The sequence below is a fragment of the Nilaparvata lugens genome, chromosome 1, assembly GCF_014356525.2.
Source record: "Nilaparvata lugens isolate BPH chromosome 1, ASM1435652v1, whole genome shotgun sequence".
NCBI classification, from domain to species: domain Eukaryota; kingdom Metazoa; phylum Arthropoda; class Insecta; order Hemiptera; family Delphacidae; genus Nilaparvata; species Nilaparvata lugens.
This window is the reverse complement of record NC_052504.1, coordinates 3,944,835-3,966,914: the sequence shown is the minus strand read 5'-3', so window position 1 is coordinate 3,966,914 and position 22,080 is coordinate 3,944,835. Positions and strand designations below refer to the sequence as shown.

The 22,080-nt window shown below is 34.9% G+C and overlaps 1 protein-coding gene across 2 annotated transcripts; it reads right to left on the bottom strand.

Moving 5' to 3' along the window:
• Positions 1 to 1,087: 1,087 nt before the first annotated feature.
• LOC111062793 (V-type proton ATPase subunit S1) lies at positions 1,088 to 16,373 on the bottom strand. Of its 2 annotated transcripts, XM_039428096.1 has the most exons (5): positions 15,535 to 16,373; positions 9,982 to 10,161; positions 6,034 to 6,135; positions 3,568 to 3,820; positions 1,088 to 2,371 (listed from the first exon to the last, which is right to left on the bottom strand). In XM_039428096.1, exons 1-4 carry the CDS (start codon positions 16,291 to 16,293, stop codon positions 3,608 to 3,610), a joined length of 1,254 nt encoding a protein of 417 aa, XP_039284030.1. In that variant the 5' UTR covers positions 16,294 to 16,373; the 3' UTR covers positions 1,088 to 2,371; positions 3,568 to 3,607. The 2 variants fall into 2 exon arrangements, with proteins under 2 accessions (XP_039284030.1, XP_039284023.1); XM_039428089.1 differs by having other exon boundaries at positions 1,088 to 3,820.
• Positions 16,374 to 22,080: the final 5,707 nt, after the last annotated feature.

The following is a 22,080-nucleotide window of genomic DNA, read 5'->3' as shown; positions in this document are numbered from 1 at the left end:
TTGCTGTAACTCTAGAGAAAATATAATAAACTTTCAAAGTAAAATGTTTATCTTCCAGTACTATTTATAGTAGGCTACTATAGTAAGCTATACTATACTATAGTTGATCGTTTTGTATGGTATGTAGAACAACGGGCCATTCCTATAAACGATTCAAAAATACTGTACTAGAGAAGCAAACAGAATAATTATTCTAGCAGTCGTTTTAACGATCCTTATTGGTTTCTAGGTAAGCAAAGTGTGCTTCGCTAAGACAATTCTCAAGAGTTGAGAGTAGTTTATTATCAGTGCGGCACAAATAGCATTTTATATATTACAACATTATTTCGCTATATTGATTAGCAATGGTATTGCTATCCTTGTCTATCATTCAATAAAGCGGAAAGCGCTATCTCTTTCTCGCTTTGCTCTGTTGCCAGATCGTCTTTTAACAGTGTAGAATTATTGATAATTAACAAAATATTTCATCTTAATTATGAAAGTTCATTATAAAATTATTGAAAAATATAGTTTCTTGCTTAAAAAAAATATAATTGATTATTTTAAACGAGAATAAACAGTTAATATTACATTGATGAACGTTTATCAGCTACCGTTTATAGAAGGCATTGACAAGACCGAAGATTGGCAACGTTGTTCTCCATCTTTCTCCACTGCCATTATAACGTGGACCTCATCACTATAGGACAATACACTTCGAACACATTCGATTAGGAAATCAAATAAAGTTGATAAACAATAAAAATTCTTAAACATAAAATCTTTCTTCCACTCTCAGATCAGAAAAATCACTCATCTTCAAATGCTTATAACTCAAGAATAGGAGGGAATTTCGCCAATGTGATGACATATTATTGTTCCTCTCTTCAAGTACTATCATTCCTGAGAGTTTGAGCGATTTTAATTTTTGACCTTTTTTGCAAAAATCAATAATGGATTTCAAGAAAAATGCAAATCTCCCAGATTCGGGATATGGATAGAGGTTGACCTAAAAAGTGTCGAGCTATAATATGAGATGTTTTTCTACAAAACAGGGTGAGTTATTCACTTAAGAGAAGAGGTTAAAGATGTGATAAAAACACAATCATTACTTTCAACATATAATTTATTAGACTCTTAATACATCTAAAGGTTCATAAAAGCGATACTTATTAGCATACCGTCAATATAACATAACTAATACAATATTAAACGTATGAACATTACCGTATACGGATAAGTATGTTGTATGTCACGGTATATACAATATTATAAGTTGTTATGAACTTAGTCAAGTTACATCGCTCGCTGAGGACTTAGATAGTGTACATGCTAAGTTATCTCGACGGTATGCTAAAGAACGCTACTCATATTTAACAATCACCTAATTAAATGCAACTACAGCTATTCCTCTTTACCTATAACAACAGGTTAAGTATCTACAATAAGATCAGATAACATCGAAAATTCCTTAAAATCGCTTATATACTCAAACTTTGTGATCACAATACATCTTCCAAACGTTGGTAATAAAATTTCAATTTGGATAAAAATTATTAATCTACAGACAAACTTCGATCATTGATTTAAGATCAAAACTTGGCAGAGATTTGTGCAACTGAGTACTAATTGAACGCTCACAGACTAATGTGGAAAGTTTATTACTTGAGATATTGAGTCTTCCGATATTTCATTTCAACAAACTTGTGTATTTTGTCCACTTGTACAAATATATACATTAAACCCCGATCAAAAATCCATACCATATTCAATTTACAATTTGTCAGTGTGATATTATTGAAATTTATCTACACTTACGAGAAGCCTTTGATTCCTTATTTCCAATTGATAAATCTCTACTATGGAAATACTTTAGTTATAATTAATATATAGTGGCATTTCAACTGTTAGCTATAGATGTTCAAATAATAATATAAGTTTTTTTATATAATTTGAGTTATTTAATTCTTCACAGATCTTTTACTTTGTTAAAAATTATGAAACAGTTCATAATCAATTAATGTTTCACAAACGTTTTAAAGTCTAAAAATATCAGGCTATACAATTCTAAATTGGGTTTATTTTAATACTCGACTAAGTGAGTGATTAATAAGTTTATTTTGTTGAAATATATTTACGAGTTTAACAAGTATAACGACCAGTATTAACTAAAACATCTCGATCCCCGCCATTTATATCTCAAGAATTTCATTCAACTATACACAATCCCCTCCTGCTCTCTGCTTGGCAGTTAAAGGTTAACATTGGATATTATGGAAGCATTCACGCATAGCATTCGGCCAATGTATGAACCCTACCATAAGGATCAATGCTATTGGAAAGCAGGGCTCAAATATTTACAACTAGCAAAGGAAAATCTTGTTGATAGATAGATATTGGAACGTACAAGTGTGATACTTTACATTATTTACTAATTCACGTGATACCATTGGATGTAACATCATTGCATGTGATTACCGGGATTGGCATTGCTCCCTTTTGTAATTCAGTCTATGGAGATGATTCAACAAGATCAAATAAAATGAAACAAAGACCAGTATTGGCATTACACCCTTTTGTAATTTAGTCGGTAAAAATGATACTTCATTCTATCGATACAATAAGTACATCATCAAAATGATAGGGAGAGAAAAAAATAAGGTAGCCTTGTGCTATTCCTCTCCCAAATTTAGATAAGGCTACACATAGTCCGAAATGGGTTATCTTGTAGTTGTCACTTCACAAAATTTCCAGTCCTTAATTATTTTCACAGCGTGGATGATGTCATCACGTGAAACCAGGAGCAGGGTTGAGTAGGTGATTGCGCCGTGGTGAGTAGGATTTGTAGTTTAATCGGTGACGTTGTGAGTTGAATCCTTGATATTTATTAATAAGCACCTTCATATTATGATACTAAATGATTCGGTGTTTAACAAACACCAGGAGTGGTACAGTACTCTTAGGAATTTGTAGTTTAGTCAGTGACGTTGTGAGTTCTATGTAATAAACAGATGAATTATCGATATTCATTAGTAAGTTCCTTCATATTATGATAATAAATGATTCGGTTATGATTTAACAAACACCAGGAGTGGTACAGTACTCTGTAGGATTTGTAGTTTAGTCAGTGACGTTGTGAGTTGAATGTAATAAACAGATGAATTATCGATATTCATTAGTAAGTTCCTTCATATTATGATACTAAATGATTCGGTTATGATTTAACAACACCAGGAGTGGTACAGTACTCTATAGGATTTGTAGTTTAGTCAGTGATGTTGTGAGTTCTATGTAATAAACAGATAGATTCTCGATATTCATTAGTAAGTACCTTTATATTATGATAATAAATGATTCGGTTATGATTTAACAAACACCAGGAGTGGTACAGTACTCTATAGGATTTGTGGTTTAGTCAGTGATGTTGTGAGTTCTATGTAATAAACCGATCGATTCTCGATATTCATTAATAATTACCTTTATATTATGATACTACATGATTCAACATGATGTAACAAGAACAAGGGTTGACATTGCAGCCATTTATGATTTAGTTGTTGGCAATGATACTACATGATGTCTGGTATCACGTGAAACGGGGTTGGCATGCATTGAAGCCTTCTGTAATTTAGTCGGTGACGTTGACAGTGATGGTCTTGCCCTTGGGGTCGTCGAACTGGTCCATGGTGCGAATGTCCATGATCATGGTGAGCGCCCAGAGCAGGATCATGCCGAACAGCGACATGACAAAGATGCCCATCCATATGGGCGCCGTGAAGAAGGGTGTGCTCTCGTCGGCATAGGAGAAAGCAGTCTGTCCGTCACTCAGCCACGGCTCTACCTGCGCATGCGCACATCACATCAATAGTACAGTAAACTCAAACACCACAATCAATCTGCCATTAATAAAGAGTAGAATTGATCGATCCCATCTCAATAGTTTTTGTCGTAGAATTGATCGATCCAATCTCAATAGTTTTTGTCGTAGAATTGATCGATCCCATTTCAATAGTTTTTGTTTTCAAGTGAAAAAGGACTAAATTACAAAAAAGTGAAATCATAGCCCTGTTTCGAACTTTCAAAATGTAATCTAAATTTGGGAGTCACACTTGACTTCATTTGGTGAATCAAGAAATTTATCTGACAATCAATATTTTCATTTACATCTCAATACGGACTTCCTATGTGCTTAATCATGCAGCATTTATTATTCCGAAAACATATTCTTCTCAATCAATTGGTAGTAATATCTATCAGTAAAGTGTAGAATTAAAAAAAACAGTAGATAGGTTGAATCAGTGTTTCAAAGATGAATTTAATGTTTCCATAGTTGTTGATTGTCAATAGATGGTCCAGGAAATATGCGATGTACGATGAATTACAAAGAATTCCATATTCTTTCCATCTTCCATTTTAGGATGAATATAAGCTAAGCTAAATGAAAAAAAAACGTAAATTAGGCTAGTCTATCATTCTTCAGTAATTATTAATGAATGCAATATGAACAACTCTCTTTCATGAGGTGAATAATTCGTGTATTAGGCCTATGTTTTTTGGAAATGAATTGAAATTGATTTTTTTTCTACATTTTCCAGTTTCTCAATGATAAGGGAGTGATAATTATTTGTATAGGTCTTCAAAGGAACGATTATCTACAGCTGGTACCAATCAACTACACTAACTTCAACTTCAAACTTCCCTTTTAATACCAGTACACAATTTTATCTCAGGGTGACGTGTTTATTATACAGCTGTTAACTTTAGATGCTAAATCATATTATCACAATACGATCTTGAATCATGATCATCTTTCCGTTCTTCGCTAGCCGCTCGGCCAAAAATTTTGAAAACATAGGTCAGTAAAATGGATAAATAAATTATTATTATTAGCCCCTCTATTAAAATTTTTGATCAGAAACCATCCCCAATATTCACACAATATATTCCCAAAGTTTCATGCCGTTCTGTCAAGTAGTTTTCGAGTCTATAGGGAACAAACAAATAAGCACACAAACAGACATTCATTCATTCATTTATATATATATATATATATATATATATATATATATATATATATATATATTATATATATAGATATAATTTGCCGCATTGAACTTTCAAGCATTCTTTCTATTCGTGTTTTTCACAGACCCTTACATAGAGCGCGTTAGTCTAATTTTTACAGCAATATTGGACTATGGAGGAAATTCCTTTTACTTTTATATTATCCTGAAAATGCAAAATTTCCAAAAAAAATATCATATTATATTAAGCGGGCAATTTCTGTATATATTATATATTTATATGGTTATGTGGTTATCTGGGTATATATTTTTATGCTCTAACGATTTTCACGAAATTTGGAACATACTAGGTTTATGATATAAAAATTCGATTGCACTAGGTCTCATCCCTGGGGAAACTCGCTGAAGGACATGAAAAGGATAATTAATCCTTGGAAAAACAAATGCTAATTTCGTCGTATGTCGATAACAGAATATGCGTATGCCTGTGTGGGAGATCAGCTGTATAATCAATTTTAATAGACTTGATAAATATAATCTGATTTGTTTACATGACATAATTATTTTCAAAGTTAATCATTATTTTACAGTTTCAAGTGTTTAGTGAGTGTTATTTTGTTATTCAATTTCGTTTGCAAACAATATAAATTAGAACTTTTTGTTTTCAAAAATGTTTGGACTGAAAATTTGACCTGAATTCAAGTGTATGGAACATAACCTACTTTTTGGAATGTTTATAGTGCATAAATCAAAATTCGGTGAAGAATCAGTTTTGGGCTGAGCCTGTTAGTCTTTCCCAATCATCTTAAAGAATTGAGTTATGTTTATCAATGAATAAATAACGAGCGAAGCTCGGTGCCCCGATATTAATATATAAATCGATGCGCAAATCAAAAAGGAACAGTCCTGTCAAATTTCATGAAACTCTATTGCCGCATATACATACATAAATAGAAATGCAAAACTGTCGACTTGAATCCTAGACTTGCTCGGTCAATTATTTGGACAAATGAATGAATAAATGAATTACCTGAAGGCCGTCGGGAAAGGTGAGCTGCACGTGAGCTGTCTTGTTGGCGAAGAGGAGAGGACCGCTAACATGATAGGAGCGGCCGGCCTGTGCCCCAATATACTGCAATACAACACAGTTTGCCATCATATTCATACAATAGACTTCGGCCCGGTTGTACAAAAGCCTGTTAAATTCTAATCACGATTATAAATGCCACGAGAAACAATCGGAGAAGGCTTCTTTGATTGGTTCTCGTTGCATTCAATCATTATTAAAATTTAACAGGCTTTTGTGCAGCCGGGGATATGTCATTGAAACAATAATTCAACTATAAATCAATCAATCAATCAATAATTTATTTTTCCTTCATACAATGCGTACATGAATGTCTATAATTACATAAATAATACAATTGACAATTAACAAAATAAAAGTAAAATAGTATTATTATTAAATACGGAAAGTCCCTGAAAAGGTTAAAAACCTGAGCGCAGGGGCCGAGTGTTACTAAAAACAAAATTATTTCTAAGATAAATAAAATTGGTGGATTCCTATTAACATCTAAATTTGAAAAAAATTACAAAGAAGGAAATTTAAAAAAGTAAGAAAATACGAGATAATAAAATAAAAAAGCAGACATTCTTGAATGATTGTGAACTTATCCTAGTTACAATATTACAAGAAATCACTTATCCTAGGATGTGAAGAAGCAATCAATAAATCTATCTCTCTCAGAAGTCTTCCATCCAAATTATCTGTTATAAAGAGAGCAGATATCACATTTAATAAACAATATAATCACACTGTTTTGAACAATATAATCACACTGTCTTCTACAAATGGATAGAACTGCATTGTGTGGTTCAAATGTAATGGTTGAGGGACGGAGATTGTAAGGTAATATACGGAGGTTGAAAAGTTCTCTATGTTTATTAATGTAAATAATTCAATACATTCAACTCATTAAAAATACTGTCACTTGGAAATCGTTCAGGTTTGCCCAAAATGGCATTTAATAATGCTTTTACTTTCCTTGCCCTATTACCATAGGTAAGGAAAGTATTGCTTTCCGAAAAAATTAAGGTACCCCAATTTCTAAATTTCTATACGTTTCAAGGTCCCCTGAGTCCAAAAAAGTGGTTTTTGGTTATTGGTCTGTATGTATGTATGTATGTGTGTATGTGTGTGTGTGTGTGTGTGTGTGTGTGTGTGTGTGTGTGTGTGTGTGTGTGTGTGTGTGTGTGTGTGTGTGTGTGTGTGTGTGTGTGTGTGTGTGTGTGTGTGTGTGCGTCTGTGTACACGATATCTCATCTCCCAGTTAACGGAATGACTTGAAATTTGGAACGTAAGGCCCTTACAATATAAGGATCCGACACGAACAATTTCGATCAAATGCGATTCAAGATGGCGGCTAAAATGGCGAAAATGATGTCAAAAACAGGGTTTTTCGCAATTTTCTCAGAAACGGATCCAACGATTTTGATTAAAGTTATACCTGAAATAGTTATCGATGAGCTCTATCAACTGCCACAAGTCCCATATCTGTAAAAATTTCAGGAGCTCCGCCCCATCTATGCAAAGTTTGATTTTAGATTCTCAATTATCAGGCTTCAGATACAATTTAAACAAAAAAAATTGAGTGGAAAAGATTCAGCATGAGAATCTCTACAACTAACGTTCAGTAACATTTTCACCTCAAATTAAAAATAAGCTCGAAATTCGAGAAAATGTGATTATCCAATTGCAAACTGTTGGCAACTGTTGATTCTATTGAATGATTCACTATGAAGAGATAGCACACGTCGTGTGTCTTCAGCGTTATTTCCCTGTCACCAGCTGGCTCAAATCTTTGAATAGTAGACTTGAGATGCGCGGGAACACTAGCGTCAGGTGATCAATTTTCATAACGGCAAGGAGAGTTGTGTGAGTGCGCCACACCAGATTTTTTGGATGGTGAATATCTTATTGAAGTGATTAGAATAAGATGCACCCCACATTTTTATACCGTACTGGAGATGAGATTGAATGTAGGCAAAATAACCCAATTTTGAAACGGCTATGTTACCCAACCTGCTGATATTATAAAATGTGTTTTAGTATAAATGAAGTCAATATTCAAAAACAGAAATGTAAAATAAAGCTCTAAAGAGTATAATAAGAACGGTGGTTTGCTACGGAAGCTTGGACTATCACAGCCAGAACAGCGGGTATCTTGGATGTGTTCGAGAGAAAGAAAAATTCTGAGAAGAATTTATGGACCGGTTTGTGAGGATGGACAATGGCGCATACGTACGAATGCTGAATTAAAAAAGCTTTATGCAGAGCCCCAACTATTGGCCCACATAAAATTGATGCGCCTCCGATGGGCAGGGCATGTGCAGAGAATGCATGAAGCACGAGTGCCAAGGAAGGTGTTAGTTGGTCAGCCTGGAGGAAGACGACCTGTAGGGAGACCAAGGGAGCGATGGGATGATAGGGTGCGGAAGGATGCTAATGAAATGTTACAATTAAGGGAATGAAAGACAGCGGCGTTAGATAGAGATTGTTAGAGGCGTATTTTGGTTGAGGCCAGAGCCTGATTTGGGCTGTAGCGCCATTGGGGATTGATTGATAGAGATTGCCTTTATTAAGGGCGGAGTTAGGACTCCAGGTCCTCTCTGCCACATAACCCTAGGAGAGAGAGAGATGATTGATTGAGTACTTTATTTATGTAGATTACAATATATACTGGCTTATAAACTTATACATACAAGTTTATATTCGAGAGACAGAGAGAGAGAGAGAGAGAGAGAGAGAGAGGAGAGAGAGAGAGAGAGAAATGAAGTCAAACGTACGAAAATAATCCGATGAGAATTGGAACAAATGAGTGCAACGTTGCCAAATAAGAGTGGTTCAACGTTGGCCACAGCTGATTACAAATGAGATAATCAACTAATATTTTCATAATACACCTGACGAATTGGCAACGTCAATGAACATATACGTCTTTTTCACTATAAATTTAAACTCTGGATGAATGAAGTGGAAACACTTACTTTTTAGCAGTGACGACGTAATCGACTTATTGTTGTTGGTCATCTGCAAACTCACCCATCTCATAGGCTTTGTCTGCTGGAGAGTGGCCCGTTTTATATTATGGGAATGGAAATATTCAATGCACTCAAAGAAATTGAGGACTTGATGAAATTCAAAATATCACATAGAGAATTTCTTATTGAATTAAGTGCATACAAGCTGGCGGACTTCCTTCAGTGATGATTTTTGCTTCGTGTATGTTTCGTGCAATTTGTTAAATGGTATGTGTTATTTAGTATGTTTATTATTATTTATTTATTCATCATTTAAAATCAACTCAAGGACAAAGAAACAGACTACAGTCCAAAACTTCTTCTCATCCCAATTTCATAGAATAGATTGTCCAAATAAAGGTTATGTGCGACTTTTCAATTCTTCACTAACTTCCACATTGAAACAAAACACAAAATAGTCACATGTTGTTCATGTTTATGTGAATATTAGTAATATCAGATGACAAAACTTGATTGACGTCATATATGAGGCACGACAATGCAACTTATCGTGAAAGCTGTAAACCTTTATTTGAAAAAAAATGAGATACTAATATGATTAATGATGATTGCTTTATACACATTGACTGTACTAATGATGACGCTATCTATAATGTAAATTCACATTCGGTGACTAAATAGAGAATAATGTATTCATTGTTACTGCAGGAGCCCTGCTTCCTTGTAGCATGCTGCTCCGTATGACGAACAAAAATTAAAGAAGGAAAGAGAGAGAGCAGAGATGAAAAAGGATAAAACTATCTGCTTTGTCCAATGACAGACAACGATAGCAAGTCAATGTTAACCAGATTTTTGAATTTATAACTCGAATCTCTCTTTTCGAACAACTGGCCATACGTCTACTTTTCATACGAGCAATTTCGAGCGTGAATCTCACCTGATCAGGCTGCAGAAGGACATTATCGGATGACGTCTCATACTCGATCTGAGTGAGTGCCCACTCGCCATCAGCTGACTCGTTGCGAAAGTAGATACGCAGCTTCAGGTTGGGCACGCCTAGTGACGGAACTGTGTAGGCGTAGATCGCTTTCAGACTGTTCTCACGTTCGTCATCCGGCTAAAAATCAAATCAATTAAATCAATTTACAGGTCAAAAACTTCAAAAAGTCACAGATCACGTCAGGAATCGTCACTTTCCTGTCATGAGCAATTTCCAAACATTATTTCATAGCTTGCCTATTCTATTAGTCCAGGCAATGAATGCTCAAAAAAGGGTATAGATGGAAATGTTTGGAAGACAATTTTGACCCCGCAGTCTTGTTAAGGGTAGTAAGGAGGTAAACAAATCAAGTTCCCATTAAAGGTAGTTTAAAGGTACCATTTTTCGGTTTCTCGCATAGAACTAAAAAACTATGTATCCTAAAGACTTGAGTGTCATATAACAAATTGAAGCTTAAATTATTTCCTACAATATTCATTATACAACTTTTTTCATATCTCCTCTAGTTCTCAAGATATCCGCTCTTGATGGTGTGACATTTTTAAAGAAAAACATGTTTGCCAACAATCTTTTTCTAATTTAAATTTTGCTCTTCTAACTTTTTAAAAATCGACAGGAAAAATCCGTGCTGATTATGAGCTTACAGAGCATTGAATATTCTCTTCAATTTGATGTATAATCTCACGCTTTTACGAATTTCCTTAATAACTTTTGCAGCAGCTTTAGTGTTGGGTGTGAAATCTCAATTTTTGCAACAATAGACCAATTAACAACGGAATTTGGAGGGAATGTTCTAAACAAAATTTTTGCCTTGCAGCTTTGTTGAGACTAGTTAGGAGGAGAACGTATCAAAAGTTCTCATTCCTAACTCATGTGCTAAGGGGATGCAAAAGGGGCTTAAAAGTTACATTTTTCAGCGTTTTGCTTCCACGCTCATATCTAGAGAGCAATGCGTTCAACCGACTCAAATAACTATTGGAAAATAAAACTTGATAAATTCTCTATACTTCTTGTTCAGTGGAATTTTGTGATATTCTCAACAGTTCCCGAGATATTCGTTCTTGAAGATGTGTAATTGCTAAAATAACAGTTTTTTATCCAATGTGTTGCTCGTTCAGGGTTTATAACTATTCAACAATGCATCATAAAAACTGATGCTTATCATAGGTTTGTAGAGCATTCTTTGAAATGATGTATTATTTCACAATTCAGAGTTTTCCATTCATTGTTATAGCAGCTTCAATGTAGGGGGTTTAATTTTAATTGCTGCAACAATTGATCGTTTGACAATGCCATTTGAAGGGGGTGTCTGTGACACAAGTTTTGACTTAACAGCCTCATTTGGACTAGTTAGTAGGTGGACATAGCAAAAGTGCGCATTTTAATCCCCTCTGTTGAAGGTGTGGAACCGCAAAGTTGACACTTGTTGCAGCAATGAAAATTTCACCCCCTACATTAAAGCTGCTATAACAATGGAATGAAAACTTGGAATAGTGAAATAATACATAATTTCAAAGAGAATTGAATGTTCTACAAACCTACGATAAGCATCAGTTTCTATGATGCGTTGTTGTAGAGTAATAAGCCCTGAAAGAGTAAAACATTGGATAAAAAACTGTTATTTTAACAATTACACACCTTCAAGAACGAATACCTCGGGAACTGTTGGAAATATCACAAAATTCCACTGAACAGGAAGTGTAGAGAATTTATCAAGTTTTATTTTTCAATAGTGAAAACATTTTGGCAAATAGTTGGAAACCATAGTTATAGCTAGGTATCTTTCTTTCTTTTCTTTCTCTTCTCCAACACACCCGACCCCAAATCCCATTTTTTTTTTTTATATTTGTAACATTTATTGTATTTTATTTGTTTTGTAATTCTTTGTCGTTTCGTTTTATCTTGTTTTGTTTGTTTTAATAAATTGAAATTTAATTGATGTAATGAAAAACCTCTGCATTCTAGGCTTTATTGATCAGTAATGAATTCATAACAGATTCAAAATTAGAATAAATAGTTCAACATCTGATAACAGAAACATAAGAAGAAAACACTAGTCATATGATGATTCAATATCATCACATTCTTCCCGTCTTTAGGAATTCAATGAATAGTCTTTCAAATAAGAAGGCATTTTGCGCTCTCTATAAGATCTTCGCAGGGTGCCATCAGGAGGCTCTTCTTCATCACTGAGGGGGAATCCTGTATTTGTTTCATCTTGATTTTCATGATAATTTTCTTGATTGTTCTCAGGCTCTGCGTGATCACTAAGGCTTGATCCTGCATTTGTATCATCTTGATTTTTATCGTTATCTTCTTGAATGCTCTCTTCTCCTCGAGGGGCAAGGTTTTTCAATGATACAGTTGTCTCTCTTCCATCACTAAGCCGTACCTTGGCATATTGTGGGTTGATTTGAAGAATATCCACCTCCTCGACCAATGGATCGAATTTACTTCTTCGTATAGGTACTTTCATTAGGACTTTGTTTGAAGGGGCAAGCCAGGTTGGAAGTGCTATACCATTAGATGATTGTCTATAGTGTCGGAACATCCTATCATGTGGCGTCTCATTAGTAGCCGTGCACAATAGGGATCGAATAGAATGTAGAGAATCTGGGAGCACAGATTCCCAATCAGATACATCCAAATTTCTATGCTTCAATGTAAGAGACACTGTGCGCCAAATTGTACCATTTTCTCGTTCGATTTGGCCATTTCCTGGTGCGTTATAAGGTGATGACATGGAAGTGGCTACTCCTCGATTATGAAGGAATTCCTGCAGCTCTCTGGATTTGAAAGAGGTTCCATTGTCAGTATGTACATAAGAAGGTAAACCAAATGTGGTAAACAAGTTCACAAGGCACTGAATTACAGTTGATGAATTCATATTCGGACAAGGGTATGCAAACGGAAACCTAGAGTACTCATCAATTATTGTCAACAAATATTTGTTTTTAGTTTTTGATGGAAGAGGACCCTTGAAGTCCACGCTTAATCTTTCAAATGGATGTGTCGCCTTTATGAGAGTAGATTTCAATTTCTTGAAAAATTGAGGTTTTATGGCATTACATGTTTGACATGAAGAAGTCATTTTTCTGACATCCTCAACTGAATAGGGTAAATTATGAGTTCTTACCCAATGAATCATTCTGGTCACTCCAGGGTGACACAAGTCACAGTGTAGGGAGTGTAATTTATCGGTTTGAGTTGCATTACACACTCTGGAAAGTGCATCTGCTACTTGGTTGTCCTTTCCTGGTCTGTAAATTATTTCGTAATTGTAGCATGACATCTCCAATCGCCATCGTTGTATTTTTTCATTTTTTATTTTATTTTGATGAGTCATATCAAACATGAATGATACAGAGCGCTGGTCAGTGATAATTTTGAAGAATCTTCCAAGTAAGAAATGTCTCCACTTTTTAAGAGCACACACAATAGCAAAAGCCTCTTTTTCAATGGATGAATGTTTACGCTCACTATCATTCAGCTTCTGAGAAAAGAATGCTACTGGACGTCCACACTGTGATAGGACAGCTGAAATTGAAAAATCAGATGCATCTGTTTCAACCACAAAAGGTTCAAAGTCGTCAATTGTACTAACTACTGCCTTAGAAATCTCAGTTTTGAGTTGATTGAAGTCAGCTATAGCTTCAGAAGTCAAAGGAAAGGTCTTTGCTGTAAGAAGCCGTTTAGCTTTATCTGAATAATTGGATATCCATTTGGAATAGTGTGCAAACATTCCAATTGTTCGCTCAAGAGCCTTTCTATTATCTGGGGGTGGAAGATTGAGCAATGGTTTCAGACGTTCAGGGTCAGGAGAAATTGTCCCATTTTCAATTTTATAGCCAAGCAAGCTTATTGAAGTAAGTGAATATTTGCTTTTTTCTGTATTGATTGTAAAATTATATTTTTGTACTGCATCTAAGAATTTTTTGAGATTCAAATCATGTTCCTTCTGATTCTTACCACATATTGTCACATCATCCAGGTATGCATACGTTTTTTCAAGTTTTTCATTATTAATAACATTATCAATGACTCGCTGAAAAGTGGGTACACCATCTGTCAGACCAAAAGCAAGCCTTCGAAATTGATACAAACGGCCACATGCCTCAAATGCAGTGAAAGGTCGATCTTTTTCTCGTAGGGGTACCTGGTGGTAAGCGCTTTTCAAGTCAATAGTGGTGAATACAGAGTTTTTTGAGACCTTAGAAACAATATCTTCAAGACTAGGGAGGGGATATGCGTCAAGATGTGTGTATCGGTTAATAGTTTGAGAATAGTCTATTACCATTCGCTTTTTGTGATTTTCGTTCTTCACTACAAATGCTTGAGCTCTCCAGGGAGACCTGCTTTCTTCAATAATTCCATCAGCTAGCAGTTTCTCAATTTCTTTCTCCATGAAACTAGTGTCTTCAAGAGAATGCTTTCGGGATTTAGTAATTATAGGTTTAATGTCTTTAGTTAAAAACTCAAAAAGTGGTGGAGGTTCTATCTTTGCTGGAGCCAGATAATTGATAGTCAATGGGGGTTTAGTTCCTCCAAATGAAACTCTAAGTTCAGAGTGTTGATTAAGTAAGTCATGTCCTACAATAACATTAGCACACAAATCAGGCAATACACTGAATTTTGTTTTGGGGTAATGTTGACCTGAAAATTCTAAATGAGCTACACAATAAAAGGAAATGTTCTTTCTTAGTGATGTTGAAGCCATGGACACTGCACCAGTTGTAGGGTACATTTCAAGTCCACATTTTTTAGCAAAACAGTGTGAAATAAATGTCTCAGAGCTTCCTGTATCTATCAAAGCAGAAGTAGGAATGTTGTTTACCTGAGCTTGTACTGTAGCATTTTCAAGAACAGTAGAGGCTGCAATAAGCGCCGAAGATGAAGAAGTTTTAGTAGATTTGCAGACATTTTTCCAATGACCTATTTTCTGGCATTTTTCGCATGAGTCATTTAGTGCAGGGCACTGCTGACGTGTTTTATGTCGCTGACGACCACAAAAATAACATTTTTGAAAACTTGAGCTTCCAGTTTTTACAGCTGACAAATTTGTTTCTTTACATGAATTTTCTGAAGAATTATTTGAAGTGGCATTAAGAGTTATTTCAGAAGAGTAAGAAGCTGATTGATTTCTGGCAGATTCCAAGGCACGTGCTTTTTCAATAGCTTCATCAAGAGTTAGCTTGTCAAACTCCAAAAGTCTCAGTCTTATCTGATGAGAGCTGAGGCCCCGGATAAATGAATCACGAATGTATGTTTTCCTATGAGTTTCAGAAACAACATCTGCAAACCCACAATTCTTACTCAGTTGTTGTAAAGCTTGGTTATATTGGTCAATTGTCTCATCTGAAGACTGTTTTCTAGTTGCCAATTTATGTCTAGCGAATATTTCATTTATTGGTTTTACATATGCAGATTTTAGTGCGTCAATAGCCGAAGTATATGAATTTTTGTCGGCAATTGTTTGATAAACAGAATGAGATAGGAAGTCGGTGAACCGCTAAGGAGAGCTTCTTTGTCACTGATTTTGAGAACAGGTGCTTTGGGTGAATACAGGAGGGTCTTATTCGATCGCAAAACTACTGATGAAGTATCATTGGAATTGGCAATGACATCACGTCTCACCCGAGTCACATCGGCTGGTTCGAACCACGAAGAAAATTGTCCCGTGAATATAGCAACAAGATCGGCATTATTTGAAGCTAGTTTCTTGTAAACTTGAGAAATTTTTGTGTCGTGCCTGCGTAGCATTTCTGATCGATCTTCTTTGGTTTCTGCATCCTCCAGTTTCACAACATAAACTTTACCCTTTTGCAATGGTTCTTCAGACAAATCAGCTGTACTATATCCATAAGAAGCTATAATTTCTGCACTTGTAAGAGCTGACACTGGCTGCTCGACTGAGGGCAGAAACTCAAATCCCTTTTCCGACTTGATCAAAGCTTTCAAATTTGGAAAATTTCCATTCTCATAAGCATCCTGATGACTGAAATCTTCAACGCTCAACGTGCTCTCAGCAAAAAGTATGATAGGCGATCTTTTGGCATGCACCATTTTCATCAAGTGATTAGTAAAGTCGTTGGCCTGCAACCTGGTTAGACTGGAGATACCTTCTTTAGCTCCTGACGATCCACCTGGACCCCAAATAAGTACCGGTACATGGTATTTAAAAGCTTCAATGTTAGATAAAAATGTAAGAGACAATAATATTGCACCAAACACAAAATTAACACCATCCATTTTTAACAATATTAGCTAAGCCCGAACAGAACTTCTCTACAGACGCCTGAACAAACTCTAGGAATCATCTGATCAATGCAATCATGTGACTTGTTGAAGTAACATGAAAACACACCCTTTACTGCACAAGATTTTCTGATAACAATATAATTTATTACATGTTAAAAATAATATGATAGAATTAATAGAAGTGATATTTTATCAAGATAATATATGAATTTTCAACGTAATTGATGTAGTTTAGCATTTCCATTGTATGATTGGCAATTTTCCTGAACACATCATGACTGAAAACAACAATTTTTAAAGTTTATTCTACGTCAAGGAAGTTGAGACCAAAATATGATTTCTTCGAAATCATAACTATATACATAGACCTACAGAGCTACAGGTGACCATTCTGTTGAAAGTTCAATCTGAACTGTAGAGAATATCATTATGCATGATACACATGACGTCAAATGAAACGAAATAAAATACATTATTGTGTCATCACAAGGGAAGACATCCAGAAATATATTTTAAAGGTTAGGTATTTGTATTTTTCTCTTTTTTCTTTGAAAATTTTGTCTGACATAATATTAACAAAGACCAGTGCACACCTATAAAATAGTTAAAGGTCCCTCGTAAACCTACGGTATAATTGCGATAATTGATGAAATTTAAAACAGAGCCTATATTGATTCGGTGATGCTTTTCAACAGATCTCATTCACATGACCTCATTCAAAAGCCACCAAGAATTAAAAGCTGTCTGTAGTACAGATCATCAAAATTCTTCCATATCCAAATTCAAGGCTCTGAGTTATGTACGGTAAACCATTAAATTTTCAGGTTGATAAGACAACTTTAGATTTTTGAATGAAGAGTAATTTTGTATTCGTCTGATGAATGGTGTATGTGCTATTGTAGGAAGGTACGTACCATTATTGGAGACTCGTCTATATATTAGAATCTGTCATTCGGAACTAATTAATGAGCTACAAAACATCACAGCCCACTCATTTTCATGAACAGAATTTCAGAAGACTAATTATTAAAAACAAAACACTGTTTTAATTTTGTCACATCCAGATTTTTATCAAAAGAAAACTGCAGTTTCGAGTTGAACAAATACATCTTCAGTTTTTTGTACTGTACTCATCTTTATAGGCCTACATGCAGTTTATGAAGAAGTTCTACAATATCGATTCATATTCAAAAGACCAGTAGCCTAGTACCGACAAAACTAAAAAGCAAGTATCTTTATTTCAAGGAGCATTACCTAATCATATAAAATTCACTGTAATCAAAAATTTTAATAAACTGGGTACCTACGGTACTCACAAATAATAAGATGAATATGAAAACCTTACAAATGTGTAGCTGCTAGAAAAACTATTCTCAAAACACACTCTCATTTTTTCGGGTTTGTTATGGAATGGATATTCTTTTCTTTTATATATTTTTCCAAGAATCAACAATATTTTTTTTGAATCTCCACTATTTATAGCCTTTAGTAGCATTTCTATTACAAAATTATATTATGATAAAAATTCAAAATGCATTCAATCTTCAATCTGACCAATAATTCTCCATTCAATCAAATACTCCTTTAATTAGTTATACTGACTGACACCTTTAATTAGTGTGTATCTCTCTTTTTCTCTTTCTATGAATTAATTAATAACAAAAACTTTGTAGATTCTTTATTACTTTACAAAACTCTTTTTTCATTACTGTTATATGTACAGGGATATGTAAGATTAGAATCTGATTATTGATTGCAAATAATTGAAAATGAACACATGCAAGGATTCTGCATGACCAACCATTGGTGCCATGAGTCACTCCTGTCCACTAAAGGGGGAGCATGTCAGTCATCACAGAAGAGAATTTTATGTTAGAGAGTCCACCTAGATACTCATGGAGGTCTTTGTTCGAAGAAAAATGGATTCTGAAAGTCCCCGGTTTCTGAAACCTGAATCACCTGGCAATCTTTGCTTTTGGGTTGTAATAATTATTATTGGTAGAATTAATAACATATTCCAATGATTGGAAAATGGAAGTGTTCATTTTAATTCAAAAAAGTATACAATACATTTTAAATTTGTTCTTTTATATATTTTTCCAAGAATCAACAATATTTTTTTTGAATCTCCACTATTTATAGCCTTTAGTAGCATTTCTATTACAAAATTATATTATGATAAAAATTCAAAATGCATTCAATCTTCAATCTGACCAATAATTCTCCATTCAATCAAATACTCCTTTAATTAGCTATACTGACTGACACCTTTAATTAGTGTGTATCTCTCTTTTTCTCTTTCTATGAATTAATTAATAACAAAAACTTTGTAGATTCTTTATTACTTTACAAAACTCTTTTTTCATTACTGTTATATGTACAGGGATATGTAAGATTAGAATCTGATTATTGATTGCAAATAATTGAAAATGAACACATGCAAGGATTCTGCATGACCAACCATTGGTGCCATGAGTCACTCCTGTCCACTAAAGGGGGAGCATGTCAGTCATCACAGAAGAGAATTTTATGTTAGAGAGTCCACCTAGATACTCATGGAGGTCTTTGTTCGAAGAAAAATGGATTCTGAAAGTCCCCGGTTTCTGAAACCTGAATCACCTGGCAATCTTTGCTTTTGGGTTGTAATAATTATTATTGGTAGAATTAATAACATATTCCAATGATTGGAAAATGGAAGTGTTCATTTTAATTCAAAAAAGTATACAATACATTTTAAATTTGTTATTTTGTATGTTGCAATCATAAATACTATATTATGAAAACATGTAACTTATAATAATACTAACATTTATCATAACATGTAACTTTATAATAATTGAGTTGTAAAATGATTGCAGATATTAATCAATACAATAAAATATTCAGGAATGTTGTTAAACTGAAGCAGCACCATAAAGAGTTTCATGAAAAGATGCCAAAATAGATATTTATGTATTAAGAGCGTAATGCGCGACTTTATCGCTCGCGCAAAACAGTTATCACGTGATGCAAAGCAGAGCGTGATAATTTTGCAAGAGCGATAAAGAAGCATTACACGCGAATTACATACAAAAGTTTTTCTACAACTGCCCAAACCTGTTAAATTACTTATATCGGCAGAGTTACAATTACCGACTTTTTAGGTTAAGATCTGACCTTTTGGCGAGCTGCCCACCATCAGCTGATCAGCAAGCTTAAAGAAACTCTTCTGCGCATGCGCGAATGATTACAGAGCGTAAAGAAAATCTACTGCGCATGCGCGAATGATTACAGAGCGTAAAGAAAATCTACTGTGCATGCGCGAATGATTACAGAGTGTAAAGAAAATCTACTGCGCGAATGATTACAGAGTGTAAAGAAAATCTACTGCGCGAATGATTACAGAGCGTAAAGAAAATCTACTGCGCGAATGATTACAGAGCGTAAAGAAAATCTACTGCGCGAATGATTACAGAGTGTAAAGAAAATCTACTGTGCATGGTTAGCGAGCGAAAAAGTAGATTCTCCTCAGAAATAAGCTGTTTTACGAGGAGAATTGAGTATGTAAATTCTTTTTTTATGCGCAGTTGTAGAAAAAATATATTAGTCAAAAAATTTTCAATTATCTGCTACCATATGATATAAGAGATACCCACACTCTGTATCCATTTGATGAAACAGTTAAATACTGGCTAATGATGAAGTGGGATAGCATTTTAACAATGACATATCTTTTTGATATGGCAGTTAGTTTTCATATTTATTTTTGTAGCCATTTATTTTGATTAGTGTAATTTATTTATGTGAGTTTTTTCAATCCTCATGTTTATTAAAGTTTTTGTAATGTTTTGAATGTATTGAACATCAATGTCATGTATTTGATCAATTACCCATGCCAATAAATTATAAATGGATTAAAAAATGTTGAAGACTTACGTTCTTAAATACCTACCCATTACCCAGTTAATCAATACTGATTTTTCTGAATTAAGAGAATTCATCTCTATAGCATGGAGCAGGGTTTCACCAATGACACTATCATACTCGGAAATCTACTGAAAGTGTGAGCTCAATGAGTGCCAGACCAAGGCAAGGATGGTGGAACCAGGTTGAGGCTGACTGAGGCAAACCAGAATCAGCCACAAAGGCTTCTTTGAGGTCCGGAAAACACCTGGACCATTTCTGATAAGTTTTGACCTGTTGCCATGCACTACAAGGATAGTGATTACTGCCACTACTCTCCCACCACTCCTAGCGACTCCCCTCCCTCCAGGTAGTGCAAAAGCATGGCCTATCACCTCTCAGAAAGCAGAGAATTTCAGTCTTGTGAGATGACAACCGTGGTGTATCTGGAGGACACAGTGAGGAGCCCAGCCGTCCCCAAAAGGCTGCTCCAACCACCGGCCGGCACACACCACACTGTGAGCAGCATCCCCAACTCCGCCCCTCCACAGATGCTAGCCCAGGGTGACACTGTCAATTTGAATAGAGTCAAGGTGTGAGCCAATACACAAGCCTTAAAAAAATGTTGTTTGAAGCCTCTAGCTGTGATGACACAACAATGAATGGTGACATGAGTGTACACACATGATCAACGTACTTGTCCTGTTATTAGTGACCACCCTAAGAAACACAGTAAAATAAATTTGAATGAGTACATGTAAAGTCACAAATTTTCAGCTAGTAGTTGTTTCTCCTTCATGTGTTCTGAAATGTTTCTTCAAATTACCAGATTGAGCACATTTATAGTCACAATACTTGCAGCTGAAAGGTGTTTCTCCTGTATGTGTTCTTATATTATGTTTCTTCAAATTAGCAGACTGAGCACATTTAAAGTCACAATACTCGCAGCTGAAAGGTGTTTCTCCTGTGTGTGTTCTGATATGTGATTTCAAAGCACTTGACCAAGCACATTTATAGTCACAATACTCGCAGCTGAAAGGTGTTTCTCCTGTATGTGTTCTGATATGTGATTTCAAAGCACTTGACCGAGCACATTTATAGTCACAATACTCGCAGCTGAAAGGTGTTTCTCCTGTATGTGTTCTGATATGATTCTTCAAAGTAGCATATTGAGCACATTTATAGTCACAATACTCGCAGCTGAAAGGTGTTTCTCCTGTGTGTGTTCTGATATGTAATTTCAAAGCATTTGACCAAGCACTTTTATAGTCACATAACTCACAACTGAAAGGCTTTTCCCCAGTGTGTTTTCTCATGTGTCTCTTCAAATGACTGAACCGTGTAGTTTTAAAGCTGCAGTCAGCACAGCTGTAGAGCTTGAACTTTTTGCCAGCCACAGATGGCTCACTGCACTCTTCCATGGGGGAGATTGAATGTTCATTCAGTTCACCCAATTCTGTTGTATTGGCAGTTTCAGATGTGCTGCAGTTTGAAGGCCACATCTCCGGTTCACTCTCCACTGAACATCCTTCTGCCTCTTGCTCAACTGCAAACACCAATAATGCAACTTGTAAATGATTAAAGCAGAATAGAGACAATGAAGTAATGATAAAATTTATAGTGCGAAACACTCACACAATTTTCCTTGCCTTACCTCAAACATACCTCATTGATTATCATAATAATTATAGTAACCAAGAGTTTTGCAGCAGATTGTATAAATAGTACATAAAACAGATTATAGTTAAATATTGGGTTAGATTGTGAAAAATCACAGAAATAATTATAACAAATAAATTATGTCATGAGCAATTTTTTTTATTGATACTTGAGAATACTGATCTTTGATTGCTAATCCAGACCTTGGTTTTCTCTGAATTGACATACGTATAGATT

What these genes read in the sequence shown, in the direction of transcription:
- LOC111062793 (XM_039428089.1), bottom strand. Translation starts at nt 16,293, where the DNA reads ATGGATGGTGTTAATTTTGTGTTTGGTGCAATATTATTGTCTCTTACA. An exon ending in GCGGTTCACCGACTTCCTAT is followed by an intron (nt 10,162 to 15,534) that starts CTCATTCTGTTT and finishes TTTGATTTTTAG; the next exon opens with CCGGATGACGAACGTGAGAA. An exon ending in CCTTTCCCGACGGCCTTCAG is followed by an intron (nt 3,821 to 6,033) that starts GTAATTCATTTA and finishes GCGCATGCGCAG; the next exon opens with GTAGAGCCGTGGCTGAGTGA.